The sequence below is a fragment of the Euprymna scolopes genome, chromosome 19, assembly GCF_053919585.1.
Source record: "Euprymna scolopes isolate OS-2025 chromosome 19, ASM5391958v1, whole genome shotgun sequence".
Taxonomy (NCBI): domain Eukaryota; kingdom Metazoa; phylum Mollusca; class Cephalopoda; order Sepiida; family Sepiolidae; genus Euprymna; species Euprymna scolopes.
Genome location: NC_136500.1, coordinates 31,669,969 through 31,682,717, shown reverse-complemented (window position 1 = coordinate 31,682,717; position 12,749 = coordinate 31,669,969). Strand labels below are relative to the sequence as shown.

Here is a 12,749-nt window from a genome sequence, read left to right as displayed (position 1 = left end):
GTTTGCTATTTGCCAAAACTGGTGGGAACCAAGCTGCTGCTCAGCTACTTTGGACTTGACGGACTGAGTATACAACTCTCTTGTGTTCTTTATTACTTTTTTACAGTGGTTGCTGGCAGTCCTGAAAGCGGCTTTAGTCTCAGTACATCTATTACATTGGAAGAATGGAAAAAGTGATTTCTGTGCGCAATAGCAGCAGCATATTTTGGAGAGAACTACGGCTGGATGTTCGGTTTTTGCTGGAGTTTTTCGAGGGTATGAAACGACCTATACCTACAATTAACCATTCCATCAGGTCTGATACTATAGAGGACACATCCTTTTTAAACATGGAACATAGAGGTAGATCTGATATAAATGTACGGAAGCTATCCCACTCAGCCATAGAGTATCGACATACTGTATTATGGAGAGGTACATCTGAGGACTTATTACATTTCATTTTATCTTAACTGATACAACGGAGTGGTCGGAAGATTCAAGGAGACAGAATGGAAGCTGAACACAGTTCAGGGCAAGTTGTGAGAAAAAGGTCTAGGAGATTTGCATACTGGCCGTCAGTATCGGGCACACAGGTGGGTTCGTGAACAATCTGAGTGAGGTCATAAGCAATGCAGAAATGAAATTCGCAGAAGAAAATAATTATCTTTATTTTGTTTGATACTACAGACTGTTGTGAAAATGTAGCGTGTGTTACAATGGTGATCCAAATAGGCAGAGAGTACTGGAAATATGGAATGACTTGTCAATCAGACTCAAGGGAATGCCATGTGAGCAACCGCAGGCAATGCTTTATGTAAGAATTCCTAGGGAGTGAGCGAAAAGAAAGTAGTGCTGTATAGACGGGGAACAGTTAAATACATTGTTGAAATTGAAAACAAATTATTATTTACAAAATATAAGAAAAAGTGGTGGTGGTGGTGGGGGGGTAAAATACAATAAGAGGTTTATTTTTTTTTTAAATTAACACTGGTCAAAATTTCCGATTTCATATTTTGCGGCCATGACAGTAGAAAACTCAAATTTATACAACAAATGACGTCGAACAAAAGCATGGCCTTTTGTAGACATATATTACGAAGGTCACGGCAAAAAGCTTTTTATATATATATATATATATATATATATATATATATATATATATATATATATATATATATATATATATATATATATATATATATATATATATATATATATATATATATATATATATATATATATATATATATATATATATATATATATATATATATATATATATATATATATATATATATATATATATATATATATATATATATATATATATATATATATATATATATATATATATATATATATATATATATATATATATATAAAGCAATCCTTATAACTGAGTATGCAATGTAAGGGAGGCAACTCTAATTGTTTTATGTAGTCATGGCAACATCAAAAATGCGTGTCAACTCATCGCTTTTTTTGTTAGTGTTTTCTAGAGAACCATACACTAGTCTGCAAGAAATTTGTTTATATATATATACGTATATATTTTTCCCTTTTACGACTTTGTCTTTATTAACAAGGTTAAAAAAAAAAGAAAAAAAATTTAATCATGTCTCATGCGTAAGTATCTATTTCCTCATTGCAGAACAAATTCGGGTGCTAAATGCACTTACTGATCCGCGCTATTTTTTGAATCGTATTTCCAAGTTTAATTAAAGTTTTATATGTTTTTTTTTTATTCAATTGTAAGGTTAAAGTACAGAATAGGTACAAAACACCCCCTCTCCATGTTAAGAATGGCTTTTTAAATAACGTTATTATTTCAGCACGGATCAATAAGTGCATGACGAGTATCCAAATTCGCATAGTTTGTTATTATTACAATTACAGTCTGTTATTACAAAACGTGTGTAAAATTCAACACTTACATGACCGTAATTTATTTTGTTAAAAATCATTATCATCTTCTATTAGCATTACCTATTTCATGTTGGAATCCTTGTATTAACTAATAAAATGTCCGATGTTTATCGAGTTTTACCTCAATAGTTAAAAAAAAAAGGCGCTTTCTTACAATTTGTCATTATGCAGAGGGAGATAACTCTCGTTTACTAAGATATTCGTTTATTTTTTTCATCTCATAATTTAGGACGCTCAATCTGACGAAATTTTTATTTATCCAAACATTAAAAAAAATAAATAAATAAAAATAGCTGCAACGAATTTTTGGTAAATATCCAGATACGCTACAACAAAAAACCGACCACTCTAATTTGTTTTTTTTTTTTAATAGGTAATTGAGGTCGCTGACAACGAATCTAATAGTAAACTTGGAGCAAATTTACCGTTTGCATGATATTAACCTCTGAACCCGAGAACTACTTTCCACCATTTTGCAGCTTCCGTTTACGCTACGCGCGTGCGCTGTAGCATAAACGACGGCTTCACCTTCTCACATGGCGCGGAAAATTTGAAATTAGATGAAAAAGAAATAAAGCAAGAAAAGAAAAACACATGAAGTTGTGGGGGTGGGGTGTAATTTAATTTTTTTTTTTTTCTCCAGAACATAGAATTTTCTAATTTTCAAAAATATATTATAGCACTTTTTGTGTGGAAAATTTAAAATTAACTGAAAAAGAAATAAAACAAGAAAAGGAAAGCACTCCAAGTTGTAGAGAGGGGGGGGATTTTTTTTTTTTTCCCCCTGGAACATAGAATTTTCACCCCCCCCCGAATGTAAACAGTAAAATCTTCGAAAAAATGTTAAAAGGTGTTCTAATTGGTAAATGCCGGTGCGTTACTTACGGAAAAACGGTTAACTAAACTGCAGAAGTACCTATTAAGCCACATAAGTTCTATGATTGAATCCTCCTCCCGCAAAAAAAAAAAAAACGAAAAACATAAAAATGTTTGGTGCTTATATTTTTTGTAAACCGCATTAAAAACTACGTGAGACAAAAAAAAAAAAAAAAAGAAAAAGGTCCCCCATTTATTGTACTTTTCTTCAATTGTAAGTCAAAAAATGTCAGTCCGTAATGTTTTGATTGATACGCCATGTTAGAAGGCAGTTTGCTTGGTGAAGCAAAGCAAGCCGTCGTTTATGCTGCAGCGCGTAGCGTAAACGCAAACGGAAGCTGCAAAATGGTGGAAAGTAGTTCAGGGGTTGATACCATGTAAACGGTAAATTTGCCCCAAGTTTGACTATCAGATTCGTTGTCAGCGACCTCAATTACCTACAAAAAAACAAATTAGAGTGATCGGTGTTCTGTTGTAGCGTATCTGGATACCTTTTTTTTTCATGTAACAAAGTTGATAACAATAATACAAAACGTAGTTTTTACGCAACTATTAAGAGAATCGTTCGTTTTCATGACATAATTTACGATACTAAAACCAACGATGTTTTCATTAGATGAAAACATTTAAAAAAGAAGCAACTTTTCTTTCCTTTTTTTTCTTAATTAAAAAGTAAATGCTTTAGTAAGTTTTTTTTTAAATTAATCTTTAACCTAAAAAAAAAAAAAATTTAAAAAAAAGTAAAAAAAAAAAAAAAATTTAAAAAAAAGTAAAAAAAAAAAAAAATGCAAAGAATGAAACTCTTTAATAAAACGAGGATGAAACTTAACTTTTAAAGCTGCGGCGACATTTTCTTTTTTTTTTTTACTGTGAAAGCTTATAATATTAATAACACATCGAATATAAAAACAAAATTACACCTTTATAAAGTTTGTTCTTTACTTAATAGTCGATGAAAATTTCATATTGATTAGATAATTATCTGATTTTCGGTAGATTTTAAAGAGAGACACCGTCGAAATAAATCTTACAATGCCTCATGTCCGTCGCTATAGTGTCTTGCTCCAAGACTTGAACCTTCATATTTTCTCAAATTCAAGCAATTTGTTGCCATTTGTCAACCCTCATTTTTTTTAACGTGTGTATACACACAGTGTCGCTTTTAAGTTTATATGAATATATCTATGCATACGCGCATCCATAGTATCTTATTTAACTGGTGACTTCCATGTAAAAAGAAAAAAAAAGAAGTCTTTTGCTTTATTCTTATCCATATTAAAGTTCTTTTGTAGAAAAAAATATTTTTTTCTCTCTAAGAAGCCATTCATAATATAATAATTTAATTTCTAGATCTTTTTGGTCCCTCGATTTATCAGAGAGGGACCTATGTTTTCAGTGACGTCCGTGAGTCCGTGCATCCGTTAGTCCGAACGATTGCCAGATAACCGTCCATTAGGTTTTCCTGAAATTTTGCCACAAATTGTATTTCATTAAATAGATATACACAATAAAAAAAATTTTCTGTGAAAATTTCCGTTGTGTCTGCAGGGGCTCAAAAGAGGTCAAAAATGCCCCAAAATAAAAAAATGACAAAATAACACTTTTTGCCCCATGGCGTTTGATCCATCCATTAGATTTTTCTAAAACTTGGCCAAGATATGGATCCCATTGTTCTTAATATAAATCCAGTATATGGATGACCTTAGCAAAATTTTGGTTCACGTCTCTGGGGACTCATAGTGCTAAAAACGCCCCTTTTTGTGACTCTTTTTCATATTTCTAAACAAAAACTTGATAGGTTTGACTATATAGTGTTTTTTCATGGTGGTCAATTCAAATATACATATGTTAACACCTGAAAATGCACCGTTTTTCATTTACACTGGGATTCGGTGTATCCAGGGCTCAAAAGAGCTCAAAAATGACCCAAAATGACCCAAAATGACTTTTTGCCCCATAGTGTTTGATCCATCCATTAGATTTTCCTGAAACTTAGCCAAAATGTGGAAGCCATTGTTCTTAATATTAATTCAGCATGGGTGACCCTGGCAAAATTCTGGTTCTAATCCTTCTGGAACTTTTAGGGCTAAAAAACATTACTTTTTTTTTTTTTTTTAGCTCTTTTTTCATATTACTAAAAAACTTGATATTTATGTCTATATAGTGGTTTTCCATTGTGCTGAATTCAAATATACATGTCTTAAAGCATGAAACTGCACCATTTGTCCATTTTTTACTGGGATTCGGTGTTCCCCGGAGCTCAAAAGGGGCCACAAATGCCCCCAAATTACAAAAATTACACTTTTTACCCCATAAATTTTGCCCCATCCATTAGATTTTTCTGAAACTTGACGAAATGTGAAGGCAATGTTGGTCCTTCACACTTCTCACATTCATCATTTCTTCACTATTTTTTGTGGCGTCATCTCACATGCAGCACCAGAGGTGGACTATGCACAAGCAGCTTGTTATTTTTTATTTATTTTGAAATCTAAATAAATACCGTATTCTGTATATACCAACATTTATATTATTTTATTTGATTTTTAATTTTTTATATATACTTTCACCTACCATAAGTATTGTGTATACACACATATATTTTTATACACATATTTTTGTGTATACAAACACCTGTTATGCATATATAAAACATTTCTTTTATATTTTTACTTTTACATATTATTGAAAATTTTTTATAAGTTTACTAATAAATAATTCTATTCTTAGATTTTTAAAAATTGTTGGAATTTGCAAATAAAATCTCATTGTGGCATCATGAGAAATTTAAAAACTTCTATTCAGAGAAAGTAATGTGTAAACGTTATTTCGAACGTGGTTTCAATGAAGACTGCAAATTTTGTTCATGTTCTTGGGAAATTCCAGTTATGACTTTCGTCACAAATGAATGTGGTTGCTCGTCCCAATGGGAATCTAATTATTAAGGGAAGTTTCTTACAGGCTAAGAATATAGCCAAAAGTTCCAGAGTTGGTAGAAATTTTGTCTTGAGAGGAGCCACTTTGGCCTTTGTAAATATTTATTCCATTGTTTCGCATACAAGGAAAAGCCATAAGCCTTCTTTGAGGCATCACAGAAGCACAAAAATTCAGTGGGAATATTTTCTCTTAAAGCTCTTCTGGGGAACTTCACTTCACTCAATCAACTTAGGTGCCTAGCTAATGGCCTCCAAACATCATGGAGTTCCCCCAGAACCTTCTATTCTCAAAACAACTTTATTTTCCATAATTTTCTTATAACAATTTTGTTGTGGTCTCATGTTACCACTCCTTTGTTTACAATTAAAACAAAGCAAATGCAAACACGCCATCGGCCAAAACCTGATATCTCGAAAATACATCACAACCATGGGGGTTTTTAACAACAAAGAAAAAACACAAAACTCAATTTTCACAATGAAACAAAATAACAGATTTTTTTTATTCTGGGGTGGAAAAGTAAATATATATATGCAATAAATGCCACAGACATTTTTGCATGTAAGAAATCACATCTAAAATTAATTACAGAACTCTGTTTTTTGCTACCAGTTTACTGTAACATAAACAGCTCTTCGATAAACAAGTGACTTTCACAACAAATCCTAGTCAAGTGGGCATTTCCAGTCTCCATGGGGACCAGGGGTGGCAAAATGCAATGCACACTTCACTCTCTACTGTTGCTTACCTCCTGGAACTCCCCCTCACAGCGTACCACTCCAGTTCCTAAACCTGTAGCCGTCAGCTCATTCTCTGCTGCTTCCAGCTTATTCTTGCAACTTCAGATTCTTGCAATCAGCACTTCCAGTTCACTTCAGCGGCTCCCCAGTTCATTCTTGTAGCGTCCAGTGACTCCAGATTACTCCTGAAGCGACTCCAGCTTATTTCTGCAGCTTGCAGTGACTCCAGCTTACTCCTACAGTGACTAGCACCTCCAGCTTATTTCTGCAGCTTGCAGTGACTCCAGCTTACTCCTACAGTGACTAGCACCTCCAGCTTACTCCAGCGGCTCCCCAACTCATTTCTGCAGCTTCCAGTGACTCCAGCTTACTCCTGCAGCCTCTAGCACTTCCAGCTTACTCCTGCAACCTCCTGCTCACTCCCTTCAGCCTTCAGCTCACTCTTGCAGCTTCAGTTCTTCCACCCACGGGCTACCAGTTTCCAGTGCCTACTGATGTTCAGCTATTTACTCTAGCGGCCACTGACGTTCAGTTACCATTTTCCAGTGCTTACCGACGTCCAGCTACCTGTTCTGGTGCTCACTGACGTCTAGCTACCAGTTTCTAGCATCAGGTCATTTCTATACAACTAGGATCAACCTGACGCACGTCACCCTACCTCAGGGATACAAGAATTGGAACCTCACAAGACGAATGTTCTTGTTCTGACTGATCCTTAATCCATTGCTATACATTTTACCTATTTTTCTTGGTAAAAATAAAAACATGATACATATTCTTTAACCGATCATCTCTGTTTGTCATCTTTATTTGCTATTGTAGTTACTTCTTTGCTTTGTGTCTGTTGTATGATCGAATGCCATCTCAACACTTTTTGACCCTCTGCAACAATTCTTCCCTGAATAGTAATGGGAAGACATAATCACAAAGGATTATAAAATTTTAGAGAACTTCGTTAAAATATTGTGCTTAGTGTTAACATCAGTATTGATCACTTTGGGTGCCAGACTCTTTGAATCTTGCTCTTCTAGCTCAAAACTAGTCTTTTTTTAGTCAGTCACTCATAGCATGATCAAGGGACCTGAGTGAGTCAACATTACTGCGGGTTTTGATCAGGTTATCAACGTAAAAATTGTTGGATAAAACAGTCAAAGTTTTATTGCAAGGAGCACATAATAATTTTTCTAAAGGCTACTAACAAGTCTAATATTTTGGCTGTACAGATTACTTTTTTAATTTTGATCAGGAGGATCCTCATGTACAGTTGGTTACTGAGGGTTGGGGCATTTGTAATAAAGTACTCTAACATGCATTTTTTCCATTTTTTTTTCGGGGTTGTTAAAGGTGATATTGTATGCCAGCAACAATTTTCTTGTTTTATGGAGTTTCTTTCTCAATCACTGGGCTGTTAGTTTTCCATTGTCACTCATTATCATCACTTTTATTTAGCAAAACATGATTATTTTCCAGCATTTGAGTTCAACCTCCCCCCCCCCCCAAAAAAAAAATATCCGAAAATGTTTATCTCCCCCTCCATCTCTATTTTTTGCATTATACTTTTGGTGGACTACCAATTAACGAGTGGTAGGTCCATATGTCAAAAAACTCCTAATTGTGGCATTGAAACAGCTGCAAACAAATGTGAATGCAAAATTTACAAGAAAATTTACTCGGCGTTGCCCAGGAAGTGGTATATAGTAATTAAAAATGCTCAATATCCTAAGCATAGCAGGTGTGTCCAAACACCACCCAGCCAACGTCGGCTACTAGATTATATCTATATAAATATAAAACTCTGTGGAGCTTTCTTGCTTTCTTACTTGTTTGTATCTTGTCTTTGAATATTGGGCAATTCCATTGTTTAAAAAGGGAATGACAGCAGAATTTTTATATATATATTATAGTTATTTTAAGCTAACTTAGCGTGTGAATGATTTCATGAAGGCCCTGTTTTGTTTATCCTTCCCCTCCCCAAATGATTATTTTCTTTTTCTACTCCCCAATTACTATTTTTAATTCCCCATACCCATTTCAAATTAGATGACAGACCATGTCAGAGATATGGGTCTACTTTAGAAGATTTTGAAAGTGGTGTATTTAAATAAAGCGTTTGGGCCTGTTCCACTCTTTTCGACTGGCAAATCGATGTATCTGCTACAGTTTAGTAATAGGGTCTTTTTACTAACATGCGTTTTTACATTATAAATTGTCATATCATTCTCACCCCTTGTTGAACATTGTCAAATATGTGTTTTAAGTATGTTTCCTTATGGCATGCCTTTTTTTGGTGATTGATGTCACATTAGTGGGTAATTGTTACGGTTTTACCTTATCATGTTCTACAAAAAAAAAAAAAAAATTCTTCGTTCCTTTTTCTCTCTTAGTTTCTCCTCTCTGTCCTGCTCTAAGCAAGTCTGACGACCTAGACCACAAACTCCAAAATTCCATCATGACAAGTTTCAAGAAAAAATACACGATTAAACCCGAATCTCCAACTTCCAACGTAGACCCCCACTATCATGTCTGCTTCTCCAACATTAGGGGTCTACGTTCTAATCTTCCAGAGGTTGAAGCCCAATTACAGGAGATTAAACCAGACCTTTTATTTTTAAGCGAAACTGGCATTGGACAGACTATTTCCCTAAATTAGTTGGTAATTAAGGGATACTCTAACTTAACTTCCAAATCTGACCCCCAAGATCGCCATGGTCATGGAATATGTGCCTATATTAAAAATGGCTTTCCATGTGGTAGGGACATCTCCAGAGAAGATCCTAACTTACCCTATATGTGCTTCCGGGTTGCATTAGCTCACACTAATGCGTTTATATTTACTCTCTATCCTTCAGCTAACATTCACGTATGTGGAGACTTCAATGTTCACATTGTGGAATGGTTGACCCACTCAAACAAGACCGATGATGAGGGGAGGTTCTGTCATGATTTCTCCATTGCTTATGACCTCACTCAGATTGTTCACAAACCTACCCTTGTGCCCAACAATGACGGCCAGTATGCGAGTCTCCTAGACTTTTTTCTCACAACTTGCCCTGAACTATGTTCAGTTTCCGTTCTGTCTCCTCTGTGATCTTCCGACCACTCAGTTGTATCAATTAAGATAAAAATGAAATGTAATAAGTCCTCAGACGTACCTCTCCATCATACAGTATATCAATACACTATGGCTGACTGAGATAGCTTCCGTATATTTATATCAGTTCTACCTCTGCGTTCCATGTTTAAAAAGGATGTGTCCTTTATAGTATCAAACCTGATGGAATGATTAATTGTAGGTATAGACCGTTTCATACCCTTGAAAAAATTCCAGCAAAAACCTAACTGCCAGCCATGGTTCTCTCCAGAATGTGCTGCTGCTATTGCGCACAGAAATCACTTTTTTCACTGCTTCCAATGTAATAGATGTATGGAAACTAAAGTCGCTTTCAGGACTGCCAGCAACCATTGTAAGAAAGTAATAAAGAACACAAGAGAGTTGTATGCTCAGTCCGTCAAGTCCAAAGTACCTGAGCAGCAGCTTGGTTCTCACCAGTTTTGGCAAATAGCAAACAGAATCCTGAACAGAAGCGTGTGCTCTATCCCAACTATCATAAATGGACCTGAGTTAATCTCGTCAGCATCAGACAAAGTCAAACTCTTTGCCAAGAACTTTGCAGCTAATTCTACCCTTTGCAACCAAGGCCGCCAACCCCCAATATTTCCTCTTATATCAGAAAACATGCTATGTGATATACATATATCTGTACGTGATGTTGCCAAGCTAATCAAAAACCTTGATTCCAGTGAAGCAACTAGCTCTGACGATATTCCAATTATAGTACTCAAAAAACTTCAACCAGAACTAGCGCCCATACTTACAAAACTGTTTAAACGTTGTTTTAAGGATAATTGCTTTCCATCACCCTGGAAAATCTCACCAGTATGCTCTGTATTTAAGAGTTCAGGTGATCGTTCATCCTCCTCTCAGTACAGACCAATAAGTCTCCTGTGCGTCATGAGTAAGTTGCTGGAATCTTTGTTAAATAGAGAAGTAATCAACCATCTTAGAAAAAATAACCTTCTTAGTGACACGCAAAATGGTTTCCGTTCTTCTAGATCTACAGCAGATGTGCTTACAGTTATATCTCATAGGATTAACGAATCTCTTGACAGAGGCAACCTTTCTAGGGCAATTGCTCTTGAAATATCAAAGGCCTTTGATAGGGTATGGCATAAAGGTTTACTTCACAAGATCTCCAGCTTTGGTATAGCTGGAAATGTCTTCTCAATTATTAATCATTTCTCTCTGATAGGTTCATAAGAGTAGTAGTTGATGGGCAAAAATCAGAAGCTCACAGTATTAACGCTGGTGTCCCTCAGGGGTCCATCCTGGGCCCAACTCTTTTCTGGATCTATATTAATGATCTTCCAAATCACATCCTTACATCATTTCTAGACATTTTTGCTGATGACACTACCATCTATGGTAGCACAGGTAAGACAGTAAACTCCGTGGATTAAATAAAGTGTTCTGTTCAAAATTCTATACAGAATCTCAAAGACAACAGAAAGATTACCGAGTTTGATACGATGCACCTGGAGAAGGGTGGAGGTTACATCGACTGAAAGGTTTTGAAAATAACACTCAAGATACGAACACTAGTCTGAATAATCCAAATAATATGAATTCTTCAACATTTTTGTTTTCATCAAAACCACCAAACATTATCGGATCGCTTATGTCTTGTTAACAACCGCCTCAGGTGAATCGCATCAAATTACTATGGTGTGTGATCACACACATCATTTTGAATTGTGTGTTGCTGCATATGAATACTCCACAAAGCAATAGCATTATTAGCTGTCTTATTTGTAGATGACTTTGTTAAAGAAAGTATTCTTTACATATGCTACTTAATGAGTGACAGTCATGCATCTCCACGTGTACCCGTATATGTGCAACTAACGTTACTTCATGACGAAAAGAAGAGCTACACACGTCATAAGAATATGGCTTTTCTTTGTCTTCTGCCTTTTTTTTTCTTGTTTCATTTTACTTCAATCGAAGAACTCAAAAATCACCCAGCCCATTCTTGGAACTAACACTTGATCTCTGTATGGAATACATAGGTATTCAAATATTTCACTAAATTCTTGTTTAACTCTTAAATGTTGAGTTAATAAAGAAGTGTTTTCCTATTATTAATTGACCAAGAAGTGTTTTCCTATTATTAATTGATCAACAATCTATGTGTTATATGAAGCCGAATAGCGCGAACAAATTAAATTTTATAGGTATACCAATTACTTTATATTCCTAGAAAATATTACTCTTAGAATACATTCTTAGAAAACATTATTCCAATAAAACACTGCTTTCAGAAAATATCACTCATAAAACATCATTCGAAAAAATGAATACTCCTATAACATTACTCCTGGAACTTTGTTCCGTTTTCCTGCTTTCTAACTGACTACATTATGGTCGTCTTCAAGTCCAACATGAACAAGTTTTTCATGAGCCGTCCCCTTAAGTAATCCAATTTACCAAATTTTCACTACTAACGATTACTATAATATTGCCCCTTTGACGACCATACACTCATCAACCCTTACAATATTACTTAAACATTATTCCAATAAAGCATTACTTCTAGAAAACATTCATAGAAAACATTATTCCCATAAAACATTACTCCTAGAAAATATTACTCTTAGAAAAAAATTATTCTAATAAAACAATACTCCAAGAAAGCATTATTCTTAGAGAATTTATTCTAATAAAAACGATACTCCTAGAAAATATTACTCTTAAAAACATTGTTCCAATAAAACATTACCACAGACAACATTATTCTTAGAAAACATTACACTAAGAAAATATTACTCTTAAAAAACATTACTCTTAGAAAATATTACTCTTAAAAAACATTACTCTTAGAAAATATTACTCCTAGAATCATTGTTCTTAGAAAACATTATTCCAATAAAACATTACTGTTAGAAAATATTACATTTATAAATCATTATTTTAATAAAACACTACCCGTAAAAACATTACTCCTAATAAATATTCCAATAAAACATTAGTTCTAGAAAATATTTCTCTTAGAAAACATTCCAATAAAACATTACCATAAGAAAACATTATTCAATAAAACATTACTCTTAGAAACTTTTATTCTTAGGAAACCTTATTCAATAAAACATTACTTATATAAAAAATTATTCTTAAAAGAATTATTTCCAGAAAACATTAATCTTAGAAAACATTATTTCAATAAAACATTA

General features: G+C 34.2%; 1 protein-coding gene across 2 annotated transcripts in view; it reads left to right on the top strand.

Moving 5' to 3' along the window:
- Positions 1-1,460: 1,460 nt before the first annotated feature.
- LOC145303496 (dynein regulatory complex subunit 11-like) overlaps positions 1,461-12,749 on the top strand; it is a 152,905-nt gene continuing 141,616 nt past the window's right edge. The window contains exon 1 of one of the 2 annotated variants that reach the window (XM_080144925.1): positions 1,461-1,608. In XM_080144925.1, the coding sequence (XP_080001051.1) occupies positions 1,598-1,608 (11 nt within the window). In that variant the 5' untranslated portion in view covers positions 1,461-1,597. Of the gene's footprint in view, positions 1,609-2,994; positions 3,169-12,749 lie in introns of those variants that run through there. The other variant, XM_080144926.1, reaches the window with a different exon arrangement.